Source organism: Pseudochaenichthys georgianus, chromosome 17 (genome assembly GCF_902827115.2).
Source record: "Pseudochaenichthys georgianus chromosome 17, fPseGeo1.2, whole genome shotgun sequence".
In the NCBI taxonomy this organism is placed as follows: domain Eukaryota; kingdom Metazoa; phylum Chordata; class Actinopteri; order Perciformes; family Channichthyidae; genus Pseudochaenichthys; species Pseudochaenichthys georgianus.
The window spans coordinates 10,042,661-10,069,987 of record NC_047519.1 but is presented as its reverse complement, the minus strand read 5'-3'; the positions used below and the strand labels follow the sequence as shown (position 1 = coordinate 10,069,987).

General features: G+C 40.7%; 1 protein-coding gene across 1 annotated transcript in view; it reads left to right on the top strand.

Annotated features, from left to right (window-relative positions):
- Positions 1-27,327, top strand: part of sgip1b (SH3GL interacting endocytic adaptor 1b) — a 40,936-nt gene extending 13,609 nt beyond the window's left edge. Inside the window, exons 7-23 of the mRNA XM_034105314.2 lie at positions 1,514-1,525; positions 3,097-3,108; positions 3,927-3,951; positions 4,550-4,613; positions 8,987-9,057; positions 9,169-9,243; positions 10,113-10,181; positions 10,264-11,031; positions 13,877-13,998; positions 14,673-14,823; positions 16,214-16,325; positions 17,793-17,948; positions 18,376-18,508; positions 18,598-18,800; positions 21,068-21,132; positions 22,665-22,829; positions 23,699-27,327. Of these exons, the coding sequence (XP_033961205.1) occupies positions 1,514-1,525; positions 3,097-3,108; positions 3,927-3,951; positions 4,550-4,613; positions 8,987-9,057; positions 9,169-9,243; positions 10,113-10,181; positions 10,264-11,031; positions 13,877-13,998; positions 14,673-14,823; positions 16,214-16,325; positions 17,793-17,948; positions 18,376-18,508; positions 18,598-18,800; positions 21,068-21,132; positions 22,665-22,829; positions 23,699-23,721 (2,226 nt within the window). The 3' untranslated portion in view covers positions 23,722-27,327. The remainder of the gene's footprint in view (positions 1-1,513; positions 1,526-3,096; positions 3,109-3,926; positions 3,952-4,549; positions 4,614-8,986; positions 9,058-9,168; positions 9,244-10,112; positions 10,182-10,263; positions 11,032-13,876; positions 13,999-14,672; positions 14,824-16,213; positions 16,326-17,792; positions 17,949-18,375; positions 18,509-18,597; positions 18,801-21,067; positions 21,133-22,664; positions 22,830-23,698) is intronic.

The following is a 27,327-nucleotide window of genomic DNA, read 5'->3' as shown; positions in this document are numbered from 1 at the left end:
AATACAGGGAGGAGTTGCCTCTTCGTCCTCGTTGCTTGGGGAGAATGTTTCCCCTCGTAACGGGACCTGGCGGTCTCCTTGGCCATTTCGTGCCACGGGATGTCTAGCCTGGACGCAGTGCGCTGACACGCGGCCTGCAGGTCCATGCTCAGACAGGGCGAAGCTGGTGTGCTATCGCCCGGGAGAGCAGCCATCGCTCCCGGCTTTGCCGTTTGAGCCGATGACATGAAGATATCTTCTTCTTGCTCATCCGAATCAGACAGGAGGGACTCAGAGGTGTCCTCTTCGTCCTCCATGTAGTCTAATTCCAGGACATCCTCCGCGGGCGAGACCATGGTGAGGTCTCGCCGGGAGCTCCCGCCTGGTGAGGCGTGGGGCTCCGTTCCCGCGTCTCTTGCCGCCACCGGGTTCCGGCCTGACACGGCGTGGGATCCCGGTTCCGCAGCTGCCGCTGTTAGTGAGCCCCAGACCGACACAGTGAGGGGCTCAGTCTCTGCGGCGGACGCCCCCGTGTCTTGATTGCCAAACGGCGAATCAGTGGACATGAGGGAGTCCTGTTCCAACAAGCTAGCTTGGTGTGCTAGCCGTCGGTGGAGGCTCTTTCGGGTAAAACGGGCACAATGCCCGCACGAGCCGGAGTTGTCGATAGCCTCCTGGGCGTGTTCCAGCCTGAGGCAGGACGAGCAGACCTGGTGTGAGTCTGTGCCTGCTATCTTCAACCCGCAGCCGCATGACCGAGCCTCCGAGTCCCTGACTCCTCTGGTGTGAGGGGGAGAGGCGTCCATCTTGTTCGCCTCGTGGCTTGGAGAGGACCCGCTCGTAACAGGTACGTCGTTGAGAGAAAAGTGTTACCAACCCGTCCTTAATCCGGAGAAAAAGGGACGGTGTGGGTCCTCTGTTCTCATAGAATATTGACTGGTGTGTCAATATACTTCTAATCCTTTTCTCCTCCGTGGGAGAGAAAAAGAAAAGCGTCCTCGCTACCGTGGTGTCGGTAGCGAGGACGCTACAGGTGTGTTGCTAGCTTGAAAAAAAATCAGACCTACTTTACTTTCCGGAGAAGAGAAGGGCGAGGTCGATTTCAATACTAACTGGCGTTAGTATTACCGTCTTCCTGCAAAGCAGAAGGAGTAGCCGGCGAGCGCCCGTCGACCGAAATGGTTATATTTGGGTTCAGTCTGTGGACAGTGAAGCTTGCCCGGCTACTGTAGAGATGTGCTCTGAAGCGAGAAGAGGTGTTTGAATGACGCATGCGTCGTGGAGCAAGCTACTTATAGGGGGTGAATTCCCTGACGCTGACGTCAAGATCACCAGCCAATCAGGATTGGCGTAATGAGATTGATGCTTCTGTTTGCTCCGCGATGAGGCGCATCCCATAGTGAGACATCGAACGGAGTGTTATGAATGAGAACCCTTGTTCTGCTACACAGCACTGAAGGTTCATGACGTGTAACAGCTGTTAAAGTCTGTATTTGTTTTGTCTTTTCTTCACTTTTCTGCTGTCGTCTTGTAGAAGAGAAGTCCGGTAAGTCTTTTTTTATTTATGTTTCACCAGCAACAGCGGTCGTATGGCATGAATTGACTTAAAAATGAGAACGTGATAATTCCCTTATAAACACTTTTTTTGGCATGCAGTCTCTCTCACCATTTCTAATCCCTCAACTTCTTTTTGTTGACTTTGGTTTCTGTTAAGCTACAGCTTTACTTGAACCTGAATGGCAAAGCGTTACATAATGCAGATTAAACATAACACCAGTGGTGGAAGTACATTTACTCAAGTACTGTTTTTACAAACTTGTACTTGAGTTTTTCAATCTATGCTACATTATACTTCTACTCCATTACATTTTGGAGGCAAACATTTCATTTTAACTCCGCTACATAAGTCACTTTGTATAAATATAAACACATGATAATTCTTCTATGATGCAATACTAATCTACCCAGTATTTTAAGAAGTAATTGGAAGTAATTTGGTTCAAAATTGACAAAGAACAAAGAATTTAAGATATTAAATACGGCGGCTGATTGGTGCAAACACGGCCAAAACATTTTCGCGAAACGATGCAATGATAAAAACACAAAAGTGCCAAAACACATGCAAATGAGGAAACATCTTCAACAACTTGATAACCCATGCGCAGCATTTAGAAAACATTCACCAACTTGACGAAATATGGGCAAGGTTTAGTTAAAAAATATGTTGCAAAAAGCTCAAAACACAACGGAAACGGGGACACTAAAAAGTGATGCAGCCGGCTGGGAGTGGAGCACTTGTTGATGTTCGTGGATTATAAAGTTGACCCACTGTCACTGTCACTGTAAACTTACCTAAAATGTTAGTTTTATTCGTTTATTTTAACAATGTGATCGCATGATTCCTGCAAACGTGCTGTAAGCGAGGTAGTTTACGTAGCTGACCTAGTAATTTCAAAGAAACTGACAAAACACTTACAGTTATGAAAAGACTAACTCTGCAACAGTGACAGTTGGCCAGCTTTATAATCCCTGAACGTCAACAAGCACTCCGGTCCCAGCTGTGTGCATCACTTTTTAATGTCCCTGTTTCCGTTGTGTTTTGAGCTTTTTGCAGCGTTTTGTATTCGCAATGTTTCTCCTAATGGAAGTGTTTTGGGCCGTTGCAGCGCATTTGCACCTGTCGGCGACCGCATGATATCGTCAAAAGAGCCATCCTGTGTACTGAGTACTTCTACTTTTGATAGTAATCTAAGATGGTAGTATTTCTACTTGTATTTAAATAAAAGCAAACAGAGGGTATACACTACTTAAGTAAAGGATTTGAGTTATTCTTTCTCTACTGCATAAGAGACACCCACACATAGACCCATTGATTTGGAGCTAACATGCGGAGCAACTTGCTACATTAACCACTGTGCATGTCGGTCGTAAGTGATGCTGGTATTTTCCTCATAATCTCAAAGGGTGTTATGGCTCATGCTGCTGCATTATGAAAGCTTTGTGGTGCAAGTAAAGTGGTGCGATGTGTGTGTGCAGTTTTAGTTGGTGTCCATTTGACTGATTTGTCACTCACTCTCTGACCCAGGTCTGTTCTCTCTTCCTTTTTGCTGGTCTCAGAGACGCAGCCCGGTGAGTTTCTCTACACCCTCTGCTGGCTGTTTCAGAGCCAACATCCTGAAACACAGCTCTCTAATCTCTGCTGTCTAAATCAATCATTCAGTTATAAAGGGAACATTTGGTATATTAATCTGGACCCACTTTTCACATGTGTTGTGTCAATGTGCCCTTTTTGATTAGAGCGATTAGTAGATTGACAGATTTCTTTCATGCAAAAATGGCAGAAGAAGAGATTTCCTGCTTTTTTTCTGATGTATATAATCCTAAACTCAATATCTTTCAAACGGTTTAGGGTAAGGGTTTGTTTTTGTGTCTAACAAAATCTCGCTCAAGGAAAAGTCCTTCTGAAATGTCACATTGCCGAAAACAGCTAAATGTTTAGCCACAATATTATTACATTTTCTTTTTTAGATAACACTAATCTACACTTTTTGTACTCCAACACAATATGACAACACTGGCCTTCCAATAACAAGTCCTTATGACATACTAAATTTGACTCTTAGATTATATAATATAGTCCAGGCTGAAAGGTATATTATTGTCCCTAAAACAAGTGAAATGTGTAATGTTTTGTCTAGATCTCAGTTTTTTAAGATTGGTAATGTTTCTTGATATGACTAAATTGACCTGCCTTATTTAAAAATATATATTTGTGCCTCAGAAGTTATCATACATAAATGTTTATGAATTTCACTTCTTTGTCACTTGTTTTAAGAAAATAAAACGTGTTATAATTGAATGGAAGAATGAAATGAGCTGTGACGTGCTTGTGTTGTACTATTGTCTGTTTCTTATTTTACTTTTTGTTTGGATTCTATTTTTTACAGGGGCAGATGAAAAGGAATTTGTCCTGTAAGTACACCTACTGCTGACATATTTTGTTTACAAAAAGATGTATGAATGGGAGTGGAGAATGGGAATGAATCATGTTAACCATTTTAGCTTAGCGTGTTAGCATGCTAACATTTGCTCAAACTAATTGTTTTAAAAATGTTTTATCTTTATGGAATACAACACATTTACCAGAAATGTAAAAATGTTTTCAAAATCTTCATATAGTTGCTCCAAAAGCCAGGAAAGTTATTATACTTTCTTTTGTCAATATGCAGTAAGCTAGTCTCTCCAAAGCTAACATTTGCTAATTAGCGCTTAACACAAAGTGCAGCTAAGTGTAATGGAAATGCCAGTTTTGCACAAATAGAATGTTTCTATTTTCTTATAATATCTCCTGATGAAAAGTAACAATCACCCAAGTGATTGTAATATATGTATCAAATTTGGGGTCAATCCAGATATATTATATTCCAGTCCAGACTAAGGTGGTGGACGGACAAACAGACCAGCATGGCCATCCATCGAGCCACACCACAATTGCCAATTTGTATACATTTGATGTGATAATATTAAAAGTGCAAAGAGCAACAACTGAGTTTTTGTTGTGTTCCTGCAGGTGAAGAGATTGCCAGACCCAGACGTTCCACCCCAACACCAAGTCCCGCCCCCGAGACGCCGAGGTCTGTCCTTATTCAACCCAGTCTCACGGCATTTCGTGTTCACCAACACGATTTTTAATCTATTGATTCGTGTTCACCATCACGATTTGCCCCTTTTTTTTTTCGTGTTGCACAGCACCATTTTAAAAGCAATGTATTTCTACTGCCTGCAGCACGTCTTTTTCTCCGGTCGGGTTCATAAAAACATGTTCTTACTCAATATCAAGCCACAGTTATTGCTTTTATTTGAAATCGTATAATTTCGGACTTTTGTTGTCGTCTGTGAGGAAAATAAATGGGGCTCAGAGCCTCAGGATACTGAAATCTGTATTTTTTAAATCTTTTTTTCCTTCTAATTTGTTATTATTTTCAAATTTAAAAATAAAAATAACCGGAAACAGACGTAGGCATTTAGAGCGATTACCCAAGATCCTCAGCTATGGTTTTAAGCTCGCTTATTGGATTTTTTAGCCGCAATGCATGCTGGGATTTGGTGTTTATATGATATGAAATCCGGAAAACATTTTAAAAGAATAAAATAATACTTAATTCCGAGTGCTCTTGCTTTTCTCTTTGAAAGTCATCACATAACGGCATTGTAATACACGGTTCGGCTGCATTGTATATTACAGATCTGCCGTAGTTCTTTATTTATAGAGCCCTGATTAGAAGACCTTTGGAAAAACGGAGAAAATGCAGCCGAAACTGAATACTTGACGTGGATCATAAATATATTCAACAATTAAACAACATCTTCAATTTCTCTTCACACAATACGTCTCCTTGCAGTATCAACACTAATTCGGCTGACTTTTACATTTGATCTAATTCACAGATAGGTTATATTTACACCATAACGGTGCACAGCTGATAGAAAAGGACTGTAGTTTTTAAAGATATTACTGATTTTCTTTGAATGTAAGAATGTAAATACTGAGTCTGAAATAGTATAGCAATATGCTGTAAAATTATGTGAAAGCATGAATAAAACGTGTCCTACACTAATAATACAAAGTGATTATGGCTGTGTGTACCTTGTGTGCACCGCCTAGTGGTTAAAGCACGTTATTGAATTATTGTTTTTATGTGTTATAATATAACACATAAAAACAATAATGTACTCTTAATATTTTTTTCATCAAATATTATTTGAATATTTTAATAAAAATATGAAGAGTACATACTTTCATAGGGGGAAAGTAGAAGGTCTGTGATAGAAATATAGAATATAAAAAATCAAGAAGATACTATAAGTGATCTCTACAATAAAACAGTTTAGTGCAGGATGTACAAAGATATTAATAGGAGGAGGTGCAAAACAGAAAAAAGAATTAACCTTTATTTAAACGTTAAATAACAGATTAAGGTCTTCTTTTAAATAAGAAAAACACTTTGGGGGTATCTATCTACAGATAAATATTAAGCCTGACAAAGTACTTAACGTCTAATATATTGCTTTCCTGCAATGTTAACTATGTTGAAGCACTTATTTTAACTGATATTATACATATGAATTATACTCTTATGTATGTAGATAGAATAAGAAATGTGCAGAATATGACAGTTTAATGGTGGAGGTACACACATATTGATAGATGTCTTGTAATGCACTGTTGAGGAACCTGTGACCCAAGTGTTTCATTCATTGCATAACTACACTGTAGTTGTGTATGATATGTCAATAAACCTTTGAAAATCTTGAAAGGGATGTGCAAAATAGCCATAATATACAGTCTTTAATTAACTATTAGTAGAGAATAACGAGTAATGAATATACTTTATTACTCGTTTCCATTCATGCCAATTGCAGATACATGTTTAGTCTTCTCAAGCACCAACTATCAAATATCTCTCCTGATTGTTGGCACTTGACAATCACCTTACCTGAATTTTACTCAGGTGTAACTAAAGTCTGATTTAAGGGTTGTTTATATTTCACATAATTAATCAGAATCTGCAAAGTAACTCAAATAAATGCAGTGGAGTAAAAATACCAGGTTAACCTCTGAATTGTCGTGGAGTAGAATTACAAAGTAACAATGAGCTGTCATGTGGGTATATATTAATGCTGCGCATTATGGACACAAGCGATTTTCACCCATTTATTAATTATATGTTTTACATTTGATAACACCAATGTGTTTAATACTGGCAACTTCTAATTGTGGGGAAAACGTTCAGTAGAGACGTCCCATAGAACATTTTGCGAAACACAATAGCCAGCATGTGTAGTTCTGGGGGGGTGTTCGATTCCAGTTTTGGATAGTCTGGCGTGGTTTCGTTCCATTTCACACAGCTGGTTGACGCTCTGCGTAACCTTACGGGGACTGTAGTCTTAAACGATAGCTGGGGATTATGGGTAGTGTAGTGTCTTCGGCCATCCTAAACTCGCAATGATGCTCGAAATGTCCCTTTATAGGCCTACGTCTGTTTCCGGTTATTTTTATTTTGAAATTCAGTTCCTGACGGACGCCAAAAAAGCCCGAGATTATGAAATTAAACCAATAAATAAAAGCAAGGATAATTGTGTGTTATTGGTGAGTAAATAACAGTGTGTTATTTTGAAAATAATAACAAATTAGAAGGAAACAAACATTTAAAAATACAGATTTCCGTATTCTGAGGCTCTGAGCCCAATAGAGTCTGGCTGCAGACCGCAGCAAGGAGGCTGATCGTATAGGGGCGGATCGTATAGGGGCGGATCCTATAGTGAACGACGGGAGCCGGCTCTCGCCCGCGAACGAGCCGTTTTTTGTTTTGTTTTTGCGGAGGGATCGAGATCGGCATGAAGGCACATTATGCAATGTGGACATTATCCCGCTTATTACACATGGCCACATTCTCAACAAAGTAACAACATGACTCACAATAATAATTGAAATGCTTTTATGGATTTAGAAAAAGATTTTATTGATTTAAAAAATTGTTTTATGTATTGATTTAAATTGACGTGCATCCGCTAAGAAAAGTAGTCCGTTGTTACTGTTTGAACTAACGTAACAACGGCAGGAACTGCTTCTATAGTGTTTTTGAGGAGCTTTTTGATTACAGATTTGAAAACATCGTTGCTTGCTTTAAAAGTAGCACAATTCATTATGTCAAACCTTGGAAAGTATCTAGATATCCCTGCCCTAATGCCAAAAGTAACTGGCAACTGAATATGTGTCGCCGTTTGATGTCTATGTCTGGACCGCTGCGTAAAAAGGAGGGTTTCTGCCCCGTTACTTCTCTTCTTACTTCTATAAGAATAAAACACGGAGGACGGAGATCTCTTTTTGTCCTGCTCTTCTCCCCGCTGCAGCCTAGCAGCTGATCTCAAAGCACGCTCCCCTCTTCTGCAGGGAGAAAAACTATATTTATATACTTTATATAGGTTGATACAGTAGCCCCTTTTTTAAAATAGTTTTTATAGGTGTTGCTATCTGTTTTGTGTAGCGTGGTTCTACAAGCAAGTCAATGCATCCATTGGGTGGTATCAGAGAGTTACACGGGTCTGTAAATGCAATGAAAACAATTGGCCACAGCAAATAATTTATAACATGTAATTTTTACTTTTGAATACTTCAGTACAAAGGATGTATTGAATAATTTAAGTGATATATGTGTACACATATAAATCATTAGTCAAAACAGCGCTACATTTGATTGAATTAAAAGGTATAATATGTGGTAAACTGAAGAGCCCTTTGGGAGCCGAAAGAGCCGGCTCTTCTTGGTGAGCCAAATGATCCGGCTCACCAAGAAGAGCCGGAATTCCCATCACTAGAACAATGACTTCTTCTGCGAGGATTTATAAAAGCACCCGGAATCCCTTAAGTTGCATTACTGCCACCTACAGTATGTATTTCTGCTGAGTGTCATTATTCTATTGGATAAAAAAAGTTAGGAAACGCCCCTATACGATACGCCCCTATACGATACGCCCCTATACGATCCGCCTCCTTGCTGCGGTCTGCAGCCAGACCCATCTCCTCTGAGCCCCATTTATTGTCTGAGCCCCATTTATTTTCCTCACAGACGGCAACAAAAGTCCGAAATAACTGTGGCTTGATATTGAGTAAGAACATGTTTTTATGAACCACACAGCTTCCGGTCTCCCACGACCCGACCGGAGAAAAAGACGTGCTGCAGGCAGTAGAAATACATTGCTTTTAAAATGGTGCTGTGCAACACGAAAAAAAGGGGCAAATCGTGATGGTGAACACGAATCAATAGATTAAAAATCGTGTTGGTGAACACGAAATGCCGTGAGACTGGGTTGCCTTATTTTAGCAATGTTGCCAACTGATTGGACTAGTACACTTATATTCAGTGTGTAATATGTTTTTGGTAAGCTGTTGATATTTCAATTGTAATTGAAGGTGAAATGTTTTTTGTGGTTTTTCTTATTACAGTGACAGGCTCTCGCAGAACGTTCCTGCCTTCTTTGGCCCGCCTTCAGAGACCAGATATGCCAGATATGATGGTCTGTCCTTTATCCATATTAAGCCACATTCATTTATACTAACCAATTCACGTAGGAGCTGCCAGTTAAATATGTGACATTTATTGTCTGTTTATGGCTATCCAATCACAGTGGTCCCTGCAGATGCGTGGGGAGAATCCAGACCGCACTCAGAATCCCCGCTGAGCAGAAGCTTCCCAATAGGAGGTGAGTCAGCTTTAAATACAACTATGTTACCCTTTCTATAACTCTTATGTCTATAATGCGTACTTGTTATGTGTTATAAGAATCTTATAGAGCTGTATAATCACAGTTATAATGGTCACAGAACATTGCACATGACTTTATAATGACTATATGTTATACAACTTAATAACTGCTGCTCAATCACTGACATTTTATATTTATTAGCTATTGTTTTTAATTCACAATAAGTGCTTTAATTAAAGCAAAAATATAATGAATACAATATAATCACATTAAAATGTATTATAACAGTGATTATAAGGCATTATACAAATATATGATAAGTCACAGTATGTGAATTATAATACACTGTTGCCCATACGGTTGGAATACAACCATTTTTACACCTTCTCATGAAATGATTGTGACAATGTGATTTATTCTTGATAGATAAAGTGTATATCTTCTCAAAACTTTATTGATCAATCTCTTCCAAACATATCACAGTGAAAATTAAACCATAATTAAAAAGACGAATGTGTCAGGGCAACAGTGTATATACTGTGTCATGCTATTACAAACAATGTTAGTGTGTGTCAGCAATTAGGCATCACCATTTTTTTATGATGATATTTGATCTTATAAGTTATTGTAAAACACCTTGTGTTTGATTATTAGCCTTAAGTTAATTGAAAATAATAATGCTTATTTTAATTGAAGAATCTTATTTTTGTGCAACCAATGCCTTTATTAAACAGACAGAGTTGAACCAACACATGGGCTGCTAGCTCTACCAATTGAGCATTATGTTGGTCTTGATGTGTTCATTTCTGTCTATGTTGATATCTGAACGTCATGCTAAACTTGTCTGAACTTTCATCCCTGTTCAGCTCCTCCTCCGCTTCCTCCAAAAAACATTCCATCCAGAAGTCATTACGGCTATTCTTCGGACTCTGCTGGTAAATATAAAGCTTTCAATATAATTCATCCGGTAAATCCTTTCAAATCTTTGATCTAAAGTCTACCTTTAACCCTTTGCAGCTGATCTACCCAATGGCAGGGCAGGTCGCAGTTCCGCCCCCATCTACCTGAACGTGCTGTCCCCCGCCTCGTACCGCGGCCCCCCGCCCCCCGACCTGGACGACGTGTTCGGCCCGACGGACGGGACCCGCCCCAGCGAGGAAGCGATGTCTCCCAGATGGGTTACATTCACCAGCGACAGACCCCCGCCTCCAGATGAGCCCGCCCCCCCTCCGCCTCCGGACTCCCCCCCTCCGGACACGCCCTCATCCACCCCCTCCACCCCTTGCCTCTCTCCAGGACCACCGCCAAACGAGCCCCCTCCTTCACCTCCCCTCCTCTCTCCCAGGACTCCTCCACCTTTCACGCTGCCTGAATCCCCCCCCTCCATCATGCTCAGACCTCCACCCCCAGATGAGCCGGCCCCTCCCCTGCCTCCCGACTTCTCCCCCTCCACTTCGCCTACGATGTGTTTCGACGACGATGCGATCGACGAGGAGGTGCTGCAGTTTGCAGAGGCAATTTACTGTTCGTCCCCGGCCCCCACCAGCCCGGTGCCCCCTCTGCCAGCAGAGCGGAGGTCTCCTCGGACAGGAGTCATATCCCCGCTGGTCCTAGGGGGCTTTGGGGGGAAGAGGACTCCAGAGGGAGCGTACCTAAGGGATGATATCTCAGACTTTGTAGGTTCTCCCAGGGAGCTGACGCCGAGCTTCAGGGGCACGCCCCCCCCTCTTCCTCCTACCACCTACAGGTCTATCATGTCTTCCCCGGGACCCTCCTCAGGCAGCCGTGAGTACTCTTTCCACATCTTCACAGTGGGTCATGCAGCCTGCACACAAAGGGTGATGGTGTATTCAACCCTTAAATGAGCAAACACATTTATATTTTGGAAAACAAATGGATTTTTTCACGATATCTTTCAAAATATCTTTATTTTCTAACTTACCCTCTGTATCTTGTGAGATACATTGCACATTTTATACATTATTAAACATATATTACACCTATATTACACCATTAATACACAATATCACACCTATATTACTCATGGACAAAGCCTGTCAAATGAATGTTTTCCCCAGCAAACCGAAACCATTTAAGGGTTACACTTTGGAGAGTGCTTGCGCCTGGATTCTGAGCAGAAATTGAAACGAAAGCAGCCAACAGTGCTACATGTATACCTTGGCCAAAATCATTTATAATAATGATTTCGTCAATTTTTTTGGCAAATGAATTACACTTAAAAAAAAAAAGTGTAGGGATGTAGAGAGACAGTGTCTTTAAAAAGTGTACTAAAAGAACAAAAACACTAATTGACAGCGAAAAAGTAACTAGATGAATGGTCCAAGCGAAATGTAAAGAAGTGAAAATAGTTTGAGGTGCTGGATTATTTACACAACATTATCTTATGTGTATTATAAACCCAAAAGTTCACTCATTAAATTCAAACAAGATACACTTTTAGAGTCTGCGGTAATGTTCTGCCAAACTAAAAGTTGGATATAGTTTTAGTTTGGCGACAATTCAAAAAGTAAACCTGTCACTATTAACAAACAATTATATCCTGCTTGAATCACACATAACAACTCCTTACCACCGCTGCGCTGCCTAATGTGTTTTCGGTGATAGAGATCTGATTTCAATTTGGTCCTAATCTGAACCAGCTACAGAACAGCAGTCACCATTTGAGTTTACCATTTGTTCTGTACATATAAATATGATTCATATCTTGATGCCTCCAAGTCAGTGAAAGCCAAGGCGTAATGATTTGGGTCGTTGTCCATCGCTCAATTCTTGTTAAGGAAGGCAATATCTCAGGAACCCCTGGAGATCATTTCTTTAACTTGGTCAACAAGTCTGCATGGACTCAAGGATAAACTAACTCACATTTATATTTCCCTGTGATGGAGAATACATCTGCTATTTATGACAATTATATACACATCTCTAACAGGATAAAGTGCTGAAGTGAGGACATTTTGAACACACATTGGCGTAAACTGCCAGATGACACCATGATGTTATTATAGTCACTGGAAACATCACATGGCATGATTTAATTCTAAGTTACTTACTGACATCTAGTGGTATGAATATAGAGTAACAGCCTCTGTGTTCTTAACCCTTAGCATTAATATGTAAAACTACATACTTCTATCATTTCCCTCCAGTAACCTTATCACAGATTGTGAAGCTGACCGTTGAGCGGCGCGACCAAGTAAGGAGGCAGAGGCAGAGAGTTCAAATATAACCTGGTGTGGGCATGTATTCCTCTTTGTGGTACCGGATACACAGCCTCAATATGACTGTCTCCCCTGAACACAGTCACCAGCCACAAGGACCTCACACACACACACTGGTCGTTTTTCAATCTCGAGGATGCTGGCTTGGTAGTCGCGTACTTCCAAGTCACTTCCTTCAGAAACGAAGCAAGTATGCTTCCAAGCCACGGCTTCGGAAAACGAAGAAGAATGGAACAGACTAACAAGTGTGCCACTCTCTCTAACGGCTTCAACATAAACTGTACCGAAAATAAATACCTCACGATGTCTATCTAATTATGAACTTGCCTTACTTTCACGGAACACATTTTTGGTGATAACAAATGTAACAAAGTAACATATTTACCAACACATGTTCTACGCCACTACATACTTACATTTCAATGTGTGCTGCGTCGGTTCAGCCATTCTCCGCAAGGGTTTTTGAAATTGGTCCGTGCGCAAAGCATTGTGGGGATTTTAAGGACGCGAAGTCTACCCATGTGCAGCCTCGAAATTACCCCCAAACCAAGGACGCGGCCTCGGTGGAATTCCAAGTATGCTGGAGATTAGAACAGTCCTTCGGCGGCACTCGATGACGTAGCATCCTTGAAATATTGGCTTGGAAGCCAGTATCCTCGAGATTGAGAAACGGAACCGAACAAGCAAACAGAACCTAAATACACACAGAATAATCAAACCAACAAGACACAGGTGAGGGGGGAGGAGACAACACAGGGCACCAGGTGACCACAATCACCAGTAACAGACAAGACGGGAGGGGGAACACTTTTGAAAATAAAACAGGAAACAGAGACAGACAAACTAAAACACCAACGAAGCTATACCATCCGTAACGGAGGCCGAGATCTATGGCCCAGAGATCACCTCCGTTACATAGATGCTAAACTATATTCTTAATTTAAGATACATAGGACATTGGTACACACTTGACACTTGGGGGTGTGTATTAGGCAATGTCAATGGAGTTATCAAATGGGTATATTTATCACATACTTCTAGATAAAGTAATAAGTGATTGTGTTGGCATCCCAGAACAGCTGCCCTCCTTTTGTGTTGCTGAGAAAGTTAGGTATTTTCTGTTAAATGTATCAATTGTAGAATGGAGATTTGGTTAAATATCACAGACACCTTTTCAAAACCTCATTGGTCAGAAGTCAAAGGCCGTCCACACCAAGAACAATAATTATAAGATGGTGTGAAGGGCCCTTTACTGTCCGAAGCACGCTCCTGTGAGGTCATCTCGCTCTGTGAGTGACATGAGTGGAGATGTAGGAGCTGATGTTGAATGATAACCTCTCTCGCTGTGATCTGAAGGCCGCGCTAACCACAGACACTGGTATGTGCCGCAGGCCCCTCGTCCCCCGCTCGTCCCGCCACGCCTCAGTCTCGAGGAAGCCCGGTCCCCCCGCCTCCTCCTCCTCGACCGTCCTCGCGACCAAAGCTGCCCCCGGGGAAGCCAATCACAGACCTGGTACGTGTGAAATGTCCTTTCATTTTTCTGTTAAAGGCAAAACAGAAATGCAAAATGCACTTTTAGATGTTTTTATACATAAATATGTGTCCCCAGTGTGTCAGTAGACTCACAAAGTGTCCGGAAATACAACCCTTTCTCTTTTCCTCCTTACTCACATCTCTAAAAACGGAGGCACAACGGAGCTGATCCAGATTTGCGTCCGATATGACGTAATATCGGAAATGTGGGCTGGCTTTACGCCCACGGCCCTATCAGAAACGTCCCTATCAGAAACAATGCGCAAGTCATATGTGTGTAAAGAAGCCGGATATACTCACCTTGTGGTAAACACGTGAGAGAAAAAGCTTTTGAGCTCCATACTGTTTCAGAAATAATCCTTGATGTTTAATCATGTGAGCGTTTAGCTGAGTATCTGGGTAGAATTCTCCTGCATGAGCTCTCGTCACTCGGTTTTTTTTTTTTTAAAGCTACGGACCCAGAATCAGCACTTCTCTAACAGGCTGAAATAGAGGGGTATGAGGCATGGCTACACTGTTTGGTATTTTGAGAAAAACACTGCATAGACATGTTTTTTATATATCTGAGACCTATAATATATGCATACAAATAGTATAATAGGAGACCTTTAAAACTGATATCAACTGATTTCTAATTCAACGTTCTGTGTCCAGTCTCGGCCCTTCAGTCCGCCGGTGTCATGCAGCCCCCCGCCTTTCGCCCCCCTGGCCCGGGCAGAGAGCTCCTCCTCCCTCTCCTCCGTCAACCTACACAGCGCAGCGTCCACTCCAACCTTAGGAAGGGACCTTAACATGTCCGGCGCAGGTACAAAACTAACAAGTCATCGTGCTCTTCCTGTTTTTCATCCGTCCATGTTGTCTGTCGCTCATCATGCCTCACAGTCTTGTCCCTCTCCATGACTCTCTCTTCCTCATGTCTCACTCAGAGGCCTCACAGCCTCTAGTATGGTTTGACCACGGCAGGTTTTATTTATCTTTTGAAGGTGAGTCGAGCCAGAATGTAGTCCCAACAGTGCATGGGTTACCCTCTGCCTAGCTGCAGTCCTCTTCATGTTCACCTTCAACGCTAGGAACTGCTGCCCATCCCACTCCATGTCCTGCTTAATCAGAACATGCTGCTTTCTAGATGCATTATTGAGTTATGAGTTTTTTTTGTTAATCAGGGTACCTGCAGGGTCTTAAAAGTGTTAAAGAATATTTTTTAAAGTATTTATATTCCTTAAATTAAATGGATTTTTCCCCAAAGACGTTAAATCGTTTTTATGGTCCTTTATAAAAAACTGAAATATCATATAAACATCATAAATAACTGCTACAATTGTATAGTGTGTCAGAGCTCTGACCGCAAATCAGTCAGTTGATCAGTCAGGAATGATAACGAAACACCTTGCATATTGCTGCTAACAAGTTAACGTCAGCTTAACGTCTGTGTGTGCGTGCGTGTGTGTGTGTGTGTGTGTGTGTGTGTGTGTGTGTGTGTGTGTGTGTGTGTGTGTGTGTGTGTGTGTGTGTGTGTGTGTGTGTGTGTGTGTGTGTGTGTGTGTGTGTGTGTGTGTGTGTGTGTGTGTGTGTGTGTGTGTGTGTGTGTGTGTGTGTGTGTGTGTGTGTGTGTGTGTGTGTGTGTGTGTGTGTGTGTGTGTGTGTGTGTGTGTGTGTGTGTGTGTGTAGTTAGTTGTATTATGTGCATGAGTTCTGGCAGCAAATGTGTTAGTTGTCAGAAAAATAAACAAAACTTTGCGCACTCTGCTACTAACACGCTAACATTAGCTTATCACATCAGTGTATCATTTTTTTTGTAATCATAAAATGTTCTGTATGTGTGTGAAGTTACAATTAAAAAGTGTGCGTGAACTTAAGCTGTGAATCAGACAGCTCGAAATATCTTGCACCTTGCTACTAACAAGCTAACGTTAGCAGCTAGCTTCAAAATGGGCAACTGTCGTTTTAACATGGAGCCACATTTTTACCAACAGAGCAGACCGCCAAGACCGGAAAGCTTTTGTGTGCAGTGACAGTTACTAACATACATTATTAAAGTTGAATACATCTTCACTTGAGAACCCTGGGGGTACCCTGTTTTTAATCCTCTCCTATCATTTGCGTATAACCCATAGCTGAACATTTGAGCATATGAGGAAAAAGCCCAGAGAATACTCCAAGTGTATTAAAGGTATCATTTGTGTGTGTTTCATCAGGATGCTCCAGAGGACCCAGTCCGCTCACCATGGGGCCCCAGGACACTCTACCAGTGGCAGCTGCCTTCACAGAAACCATCAATGCCTACTTCAAAGGCGCAGACCCCAGCAAGTAGGCCCACATTTCTCTGTTCTAAACACGGTGTCCTTTAATAATAATAATAATAATAATAATAATAATAATTCCTTATATTTATTATAGCGCTTTTCCAGATGCTCAAAGCGCTTTACATATACACATTACACATATTTTGTATACATGCAATGGTCACTGTGGACAATACCCACAGGAGCAAGTTCAGGTGAAGTGTCTTGCCCAAGGACACACCGGCTTTACAGACGCAGCAGCGGCGGGTTTCACCCCTTTACCCTTCTAATGACCAGTATGCATTGATATGCAATGATTTTCATTTTGTTAAGAGTCGTTTTTAGAGGAATGATACATTCTTGGCAGCTACACACCAACTTTGCTGTTCAATTTGGACACTAATGCGGCTTTCACACCAGCGCTTTTCAGTTTCTAGCTCCGAGCGGGAGCTTTTCTGGTTCAGCTCCAGTTTCCCTTTTCAGCTCCCGCTCTGTTCACACCGCCCACTGGCGCCCCAGAGCTGCCCTTGCTGCGTCATGACGTCACCGTTTACATTGCTGATTTGCCCTCCAACGGCAGCTCACAACAACAACAACAACAACAGCGTCGGGTCGATGATCGTGTTGCTTTTAATCACACGAAGCCAGAATAAATTGAATAACGACTTCTCCAACCTTATACTTTTCTCCAGAGTGCCGTGGTTCATTGTTTATTAATGTGTTTCTGCAGCATTTACCGACCGCTGCAGTGCTGCTCTTCCACGGGAGTGTATTCTCCCGTTAGCTCCCGGTTAGCTCACACTGCAGCGGCCGCTCTAAAGTATTCACTGTCCGACTCACACAAGCAGCTGATGCATATCCCCAGTTCCCCTTAGCCTAAGTGAATGTGTGTCAGTCTGAATTGACACTGTTTGGTATCACAACGCTGTTATGAAAGTTTCTCTGGTATAAAACGGGTGATGTTAGCATAGCAACCGAAGCTAAACTGACTACTTGCATCCGATAGCTGCAATAATACAAAACAACACGTCTGCCTCTCCACAATGATCGATAACAGTGAACGGATGGTCAAAGTAAGGCACAAATAAACAGAATCACACGAAGCCTGGTTAGTGTTGCCTGACTTTATAAAGTGTGTTTATAGGCACTACTGCTTGTAGGCAGGCATAACAGTCGACCCATGTTCAGGGGAGGTGGGTTTAGTTTCCTGCACGCCTCGACGTAAAAGAGACGTAAGCGACGTCGCCTCTTAGCTCCAAAGCTCTTGCCTCTGGACCGACAATTTTTTGGAGCTGGAAATGAAGCGGATTCCGGAGCTAAGAGCCGGCGCAGCTCCGGTGTGAACTGGAAAACCCAGCGCTTTTCAGGCTCTAGCTCCGAGCCGGAGCTGAAAAGGCGCTGGTGTGAAAGGGGCATAAAGGGGTGCTGGGAGTGTGTTTTCTTTTGTTCAGCATGATCTCTGAGATCTGCCTCTTCACTCCCTCTGTCCCAGATGTGTTGTGAAGATCACAGGGGAGATGGTGCTTTCCTTCCCAGCGGGCATCACTAGGCATTTTGCCAGCCACCCGACTCAACCCATCCTCACATTCTGCATCAGCAACTACAGCCGACTGGAGCAGGTCCTCCCCAACCCGCAGCTACTGTGCTGGTAAGAATAGCATTACAGGCACACAATAGTCTCACTTGTCTCTGTATTTTTAATACATGCAGGGCAGGGCTATTAGGGCTCTTAGGGGTAGGGCTTATAATGGCATCTCAATATTTTTAGGCTTCTGGTATAAGATACAAATCTTGACATTTTTGTATATCTTCTCCATAAAATATGTTTGATTTGTAACCTTTGGAAAGTATGATCATTCAGCATCGTGGTGGTGTTTTACTGTTTGTTTTAAGTCTCTGAGATTGGTCACAGGAAATGTATTGTTGAATATTAATATTTTTCATTTGATTTATTGGATTTTTATTGACTGATTAACTTTCACTCTACTTGTATATGATATAAGTGTCTTATATTAATGCTCACATGGTAAATGGAGTAGATTGTTTGAATCAAAAGAATCCCTCTCGTCCCTCAGTGATTCCACAACAGAAAGTGTAGACACCAAGGAATTCTGGGTGAATATGCCAAACCTGATGAGCCATCTGAAGAGAGTGGCTGAGCAAAAGCCTCAGGCGACATACTACAACGTGGACATGATCAAATATCAGGTACCAAATATCCCCTCGTCTATGTATCTAGTTGATCTATAGTATCCATCCACATGACCCCACCCCCTCATTGTGTCCATGATTCTCAGGTGGCTGCAGAGGGAATCCAGTCCTCTCCTCTGAACCTGGCGGTGAGCTGGCGAGGCGACGCCACCAGCACAGACTTGAGAATAGACTACAAATACAACACGGAGGCCATGGCCGCCCCTGTGCCACTACACAACCTCCAGTTCCTGGTTCCTGTGGACGGAGGCATGGCCAAACTCCAGGCCATGATCCCCCCCGCCACCTGGTAAGGAGTCCTTTCATAAAGCACTATCTCTAGGCAGGGGCGGACTGGCCATTGGGTTTTCCTGGTGGGCCGGTGCTGCGCGTGGGCCTAAATCCTACCGGCCCACATTTGTAAGTGTTCCGGCCACTCCCTGGAGGGGTGTGGTCCACACCCCACTGGGCTGGGCTGGGCAGGGAAACGGGGTTCAGGGGAGTGGCTGTACCCGTAGGATAGAAAAGGGGGAAGTGACGTCTGACTCAGAGGTCGCGCCGCTGTGGAGAAGAACGTGTTGCCCACATTCTGTTACTGAGTTTAGGCTAGTTACAGTAGCTAGCAGGTTTATTGTTTTGGGTGCAGTCACTTTTGCCTCCACTTGCTGTTCAAATAAATGTTGGAAGAATAAGTAAATCTGTTTACAGTTCAGTTTCATATGGGTGTTGAGAGATGTATCCATAGATTTAGTCCCTAATTTTGCTCTCAAATTGCACTAGATTGACGCATTTAAAAAAAAAATCTCCACGGTGGAGCATGCCACCGGACCCCCCTAGAAGAGGTGAGGTCCACCACCTGCCCACACCCCCTGTTAAATTGTCCCACATTAAGGATGCTTCCTACGCCCATGTTTTATTCCATGCGTCAAGTCAGGCAAATTGGGTCAAAATGTTATTGCATCAATGATCTGTTAACATTAAAATCAAGAAGTATATGCTGTAACTATTTTTGCTCTAGGCAACTCAAGGGCTCAGGTAATGTGATTACTATATGAATAATGGTCCAAAATAACATTAAATGCATAGAGTTTTTTGTTAAGTAACATACTTTCGTCGCCGGCCAGCCGATACATGCAGCGCATTAAGTGGGCCTGTCTGTCAATTCATCCCCAGGCCACTTTGTCCCCCAGTCCACCCCTGTCTCTAGGGGCTGAAGGGGAGGCCGTTGTGGGGAGTACAGCTACAAATGTTAAATGATGAATCGGGTGCACTGTAGTGGTAAAGATCAGAAGAGTGGTGCAGGGATGAGTCCTAAAACCTGGAAATTAGTTAGCATTTGACCACTTACAGTGCGGTTCCCTCGTCATGCAGGCAATGTTTTTATGCAGTAATTTGGTCCGATACTTGATATGAGATATGTGGTTAACAGAAGCTTAAGATATTTTAACTTTTGTTCTAAAACATGAAATATGTCAGTAAATACCCCACTGGTGAATGTCAAAAAACAGTAGTTGCAAACATGTGGCTAAATAGGACTACTAAACATCCTCACGCTGAACATTAGCCGCCTTTAGCCTAGCGGCGGTGACATGAAGTCATATACCTGTGATGTTGTTCATTTATAGCCTAGCGTTAGCTTTTTACTCAGTGTGATACAGTTACACTTCAAAAGTGTTGTTATTATATGGAAATGTTCCTGCAGCAAAAAGTTTGCCACAGAGCTTATTTTCTACAATATTCCTAAATCCAACGGAAACATCCCATGCTTATTGTCGAGGGAGCCCTTGCTATGCTTACTTCCTGGTCGGTTTACACAAATATGTCACTGCACCACTCGATTGAAACAAAGCAGTGGCACTCACACATAAAAGTTTGTATAGAAGCTAACTTATTATACTTTGTTTGCACTTCTGCCAAAGAAACGGAATGTTTAGATGCTAGGTTTTGATTTTAAAATGTAAATGTTTCCATAATGAAGTGGAAAATGGTATATGTGTCAACACTATCTTCAAGTTTTCCCGTAATAATGGAATAAGGCCAAATTTACTTTCTACCAATCAAAAGAATACCCAAAATGATCATTTGTATATCAATTACTCCCCCCATGTTACCTTGAATTCTTGAAGAAAACTTTGTCACCTCGCATTAGTGAACGCAGAATATAATAATTCATAATAAGTTCACAGTTTACTATATCAAAACGCCCACATAAATAGTCTCACACTTGTGCAGGTGCACTTTTTGTCCATGCTTGTTAGGTTTATGCTGTTTAAAATAGTACAGTTTTAGTAAAAATGTGTGTTTGTGAAATAGTGAGCCGAGAAGTGGATAAATAAGACTTGGATTATACTGCACAGGTTTTATAAGAGTTTATAAAAAGATATCTTGCTATTTGTTCCGTTTCTGATTCTTCCTTCACCGTGGAGGCTTGTAAGAAAAACAAAGTTATCTTCACGAAATAAAGGTAACACAGGGTGAGTAGTTAGTACAAAAGGTGATTTTGTAGGTAAACAGTTCCTTTAATGCATATCAGACTGCAACATTGTCTCTGTAATGTGGAATCCCTTTCTCATGAAGGAATCCAGAGCAGCAGACGATACAGTGGAAAATCCCCAGTCTCTCTCACAGATCAGAAAACGGAGGTACGTTTTCATTTTTGTGTTCATTCATATTCTTCTTGGTGAAGTTCCTTTGTCCACCTTAAATGTCCAAACGTAACCATACTTAGTTATATCTGTGTGAAGCTGGTCTCTAGGGTGTTGTGTTCACATGTATCCTCCTAAAATCTGAGATTCTAACACACTTGGTAGCTGTGGTGCGTGTGCTCAGTCAGGACAGTTTGAACTGATAAACTGGGTCAAAGTTATGGGCTTTGGAAAATATTTCCCCGATACTAGCTACAAGCTACAAGCTAGCTTACGTGCGTCACAAATTGAGCAAAACCCAGTCGTATACGTCAATGCATACATATACTGTACCAACAAGGAGGGTCTTCAACACAACAGAGTCCTGCGGGCAATGTGTAGAGTGGGCTTGTGGTACAGCGAGGAGAGTTAGCATTAGCATCGTGAAGGTTTTGACAGCAAACATGGAAAAGAAGACAGCTTTTTATGTAAATTGGACGCTGGAGCTTCCTTCCACTATCTACAAAAATAATCCACTAGATTTTATTTGAATAATTTACAACCACTAACATTTAATAAACCACTGAATGATTTATCTAATAGTAATAATTCATAATAATTCCTTACATTTATTATAGCGCTTTTTCAATGACTCAAAGCGCTTTACATATACACACATCATTACACATATATCATACATGCAATGGTCAGATACTGTGGACAATACCCACAGGAGCAAGTTCAGGTGAAGTGTCTTGCCCAAGGACACACCGGCACATCTAGCAATGTACACAAATAAGAAATGCTAACTACAGACTCATCTTACTCAAACATGTTGGGACAGAATTTGTCATTAAGGGAGTTTTTATTTATTTCAGACTTGAGAAATGTCAACGAAACAAAATGTCAAATTAAATATTAATCATAACATCATTTTGCATTTCTCAAAACATGTATGGAAGGGAAACCAAGTTTAAAACAAAATCAGTTCTCATCTTATCATATTCTCCCTTATGCTGGACTGAACTGAAATCTCAGTTACAGGCTAGAAGTGTATTACTATCGTCTTTTTAATTGATTTCTACATTTTGAATCATTACTTTATTAATCTCGGGTGAAATTCAGTTTCTTGGCAGTTACTGCATTTTAGAATGAATAAAATAATAATAATACATGTGATTTATAGCGTTTTCCTGGTGCTCAAATCGCTTTACACGCAAGTAAAGAAGAAAAATAACAACAAAAGTAAAAGGTGCTAAACTAAGTGGAATAGGGGCGAGGGGTTAGTGGATTAGGAGTTGAAGGCAAGAGTGAAAAGACGTGTGATTTTTTGAATGAAGTGCGAGTGTTGGCAGATCAGATGTGGCTGGGAGGGAGGGAATACAAATATTCATAGCATAAGAAGTTCAAGTTATGTTGTGCAATACAAAAAAGATAAAATTAAATATTTGAAAGCTTCTATATAAGAAATTAAAGCAACATTTGCAAATATAAAGTTAAAGTTAAAATGTGCACATTGTACCCATTAGTACTGTGTATGTGTCCCTCAGGAGTAGGGGCTCTCCTGGGCCGGTTCCAGATGACAGAGGGTCCCTGTAAACCCTCCCAGCTGGCCGTGCAGTTCAGCAGTGAGGGCTGCACTCTGTCGGGCTGCGACATCCAGCTTCTAGGGACGGGCTACCGGCTCTCGCTGATCAAGAAGAGATTTGCTGCAGGTCAGTTTGAGCATCCAGTATTTATGTGACCTCTTTAGGGCAGCATTCTGTTCAGCCTGACATTAACATGTGATCCCATCGCAGTGCACAGCTTTACAGGTGATATACAAGGTTTAGTTAGTTTCCAGTGTTTGCTAGCTTTATTTTAATTAGTTTTAGTTGATTTAATATATTATGTCTTAGTTTTTTTACAAGCTTGGATAACTATGTAGTATGTTTTGACACAGCAATTAACTTGATTCCTCTTTCACCATCTTACTTAGAAGAACAGGACCACAGTGGGTTAAAAGTTATATATACAGTCTATGGTTAAAACTAGCATAAGCACAATAGTTCATGTTTATGTAATTTTATCTGCGACAATATTTATATCTGTTAAGTATGTTCATTTTCTGTGATTTAATTTAAAAAACTAGAACTCAAATTAATTCACTTTCTTCTTCATTGTATTTTAATTTGTACTTAATATATATATATATATTAACCGGGGAACATTGTTTCAGGTTTTCTTTATAAGGATATTGTTTTTATATAGTTTAATTTTAGAGAAAACAATTCACGGCTTATTTTCATTTTAGATTCTGTTCTACCCCACGATAATAACCCCGGTTCCTATTACACGACAAACCTCTCCAATACAATAGGACAATGTGGATTTGTATCGGTGCCTCCTGCTGGTTAAAACAACAACACATTTGTTTTTTGCAAGCAGAAAACATAAATGTGTTTTTTTGCATAAAGGGCTGGGAAGTTATACCTAACCACAAGTGGCCACTTACTTAGGGAGAGGCATTTTAATGTCAGGGCTTCAATGCACAGACACAGATGAACCTTTCCGCTTCTCTGACATGTTTTGTTTTATTTCACAGGGAAATATTTGGCGGATAATTAGCGGACCTGTTTGGGAACAGAACCAAAAGAATCAATGGCATTTGACTGTGAAGACTATGGATCCATCCCATGTTTAGTGCATCTGAAACCTCATCTTAGGCAACCATTAAAATAACTGGTTGTTATTTTACAGAATAACAGAACACACACACACACAGGATTATTTATTTCATGACATCATCATTCAGTAGACGGACTCCTGCTGAGTTTATGCAAGTAAAAACAAATCATTCGTTGTGTGCACTAATGGGCTTATATGGAGTAAAACATTGCGAAACCCTGATTCTTTGTTCGTGTTAACATATGTGTGGATTCATACAGTGATCCAGCCTTATTCATTGCAGTTTCTGTTGTCATTGCAAAATGCACTGTAAAGGATGATGTGAGTAGATTATATAACGCAATTTTGAAACAAGGTGGAAAAGACAGGAAAATGTAAAAAAAATGGTGTATTATAGATTTGCTATACAGTTGTATTCCGATAAGTTGTAGGTTTCATGGTAATATCTGATATACACTGCCACCTCAAATCAGAGTTTTTTTCCACCATGAGTGAGATCTCACCGGCCGTCTAAGCAGAATTGATGTTTCTGTTTAGACAGCCTTTGAAATGTCACAGTCCATTCTATCAGTCTTGTGATTGAAGGGGATTGGTCAGTTCACAGTTCAGAATGACCCGCAGCGCTGGATCAGCACTTTTAACCTGAAGGTGCTTTTTATACGGAAATATATTGGTGCCTCAATCTGGAGCACATGGTGGGGAATTTGAGGACAGTAAAACTTTGTGTGCAAGCAGGTTAATATTATTTTGTAGAGTTTGAGCCATGCAAATAAAACATTTATTTGAGCATTGGAAGAATTATACTTATTTTACTTATCTCAAATTTAAATTAAATTTAAATGTGAAAAAGTTATAATTAATATTTTTATATTAACACTGTATCACATAATTACAGGCGGCTTTTTTAAGAGTAAAAGCTCATTCAAACCCATCGTACAACCTGCCCAGCAACAAACAGATAGCATCATAGTTAGTACACTGGCTAGAAGACGCCACAGTGACAGTGATCCTCAGGAGTTGGTAGGAACAAGAAAACATGATTTAAAGGCGAGAAAATATTGGACTGTCAAACATCAGGTGACCAAAAACACAACTCCAAAATGCTAATGTTACTACTTATTCGCTGGGTGTGTTTATCAGGGCTAATACGCTAAAGTGTTGATCAAATCAACTTAAAAGCTGATTAAATGTCAGTGTTTCCGAAAGGAACCAGAAAATCATCAAATTGCAGGTTTAACTTAGCTTTTTTTAAGTGACTATATTAATTATTATAGTTCCATGGCTGTGTATCTGACCATTATGACATTAGCCAGCTAGCTTAGTTAGCTACGGCATATCTAGCAGCCTTTTGCTAGCTAGCTACAAAGATAGCTAGTGTTCTTAATGACTTACCACCAGTTTCATTAAATGTGTGTATGTATTGTATAAAACATACTTTATTTGTGACTGCTTTCCATTCTACAACCAGATAAGTTTATTGTTGTGAATTTTATTTGGCTCAGCTGATAACCCTTAAATAGCTGCTCCTCATGGCCGACATCAATAGGATGGCCGATCAATTTCCCATTTTTGTATTCTAAAAGAGAAGTTCATAACCTGGCTGAGATGTAGTGAGCTAAGAAGGAATGCAATACAATCCCATAGTTCTGACCTAACCAAATGAAAGTGGCATCACTATTGTTCATTTACAATGAGCCTCCTCAATTGCTATCACATTTTTTTCTGGTAGAAGAATTGAATTGCAATCATATTGTCGTATACTGCGAAATTCTTCTACACTGGTGCAAACATAGCTTTCTAGAGTTTTCTTCTTCTTGAATTTTTTTCAAGTCAATGAAAGTAATTTCAACTGTTCGTGATAATACACATTTCCTGTTATTGAACAATTACTTATTACCCCGATTTATATTGTGCATCCCTTATGAATACTCTACAAAATATCATTTATGTGCTTGCAACAAAAATACCTTATTTAGTCCCATCCTGCATTCAATATTGAAGCACTTACTGTATAATATACAGTAAGTGCTGTGCAGTGGTAAAGCTGCATGTGTACAATTGTAGCATTACATATTATGTAATGCTACAATTTTATACATGCAGCTTTTCCCACTGCAACAATGGCATTTTGTCTTTAAAGGGTCATGTGAACAGAAAGTTGAAGCTATCTGCTGAAGAACAAAAAGCATTACATAACCACTACGGGCACGTGCAATGCTGAGATACATCAACTTCCTCACACCACAGGACTTTTAAGTGGTATTTGTTGTTGTGAATGGTCACATTGTGTAACAAAAAGGCGAAACAGAAGCTGCTACTTTCACTGGAAGGTTAATTTTATTCTGTTAATGTTACAGAAAATATGTTTGAAAAGGGCCTTAAGACGCATACAGAGCCAGACGTGAGTGCCATACAGTGGGGAGGAGGAGCTTTAAGTTTCAGGAGAAATCTAGAAGGGGTTGAAAAGTGTAGGAGTTGCCTTTGATGCTGCTTAAAAAAGTCGGCCACTTCCTTTGACCACTATCTTTGATAGAGGTCTTGGCGAGGAATATCGGGGACCTCACAGAGTAACAAAAATAAATGTCTATGAAGAGGACAGCACTATTCATGTCCCTGTTTCCTTTCCTTCCTTTCCACCACGTTGAATACATGTTTTATCATTTTCTAATAGCAATATTTAAGTGTATAAAGTGTACATAAAAAGCTATGTTTCGAATATTTCTCTGGGCATATGGATGTGTCTGTGATCGTCTTTTGGGTTTATCGATGTCAGCACTCATGATGAATTCTGTAACAACACCAACACTCATCTATTGTTTTACATGTGGGTTTCTGTACCAAAAAATACCTGCAACTGTTGATGAATATCTCCAAACGGTGCCGCATGAAATCTGCATTCGTTCCATTCCAGTCTTATCAATGCAATTCCAATGTATCCATTTCACTAAGGTCATGATGCGTGTGTTATTGTATAATCGTGCTATGGGAGGAGACTTTCTGCCTTCACTTAAACATCCACTCTGTTTTGCTGTTGTTGCACCTTCAAAAAGCTCGCCGTCCATACATTTGGCATGTATTCATAGATAATCCCATTCCATGCATCTGATGTTCTCCTGTTTGACTTGCACACAACACACACTCATCCCATTAAACAACCCATGGGCTCATGTCACATATGTGTTTGAACCATTTTATACAATGTTTTCATGTGTTGACTCACAATTTGGGCATAGGTGTAATATTTCATTATGTCTTAGAAAAAGAAAAAACGATATTTAAGTCATTTAAGAAGGACGGTTTTCAGTGTTTCTGTTTGTTATGCTTATATTTTTCTTTGCCTTATTTTTCAGAATACACTTATTCCTCCGATGCGTGAGGGTTTCTGTACGTTAATTTTTTCTACAACTTTTATGGCTGTATTCCTTTCACTGCATTAGACACAGAATATGCAAACATGTCATGTAAATTTCCCATCCAAAGATTTTGAAAGTAAATATATGAAAAAAAATCAATATAATGTAATACCTGTTTTACTTGGTAATAAAG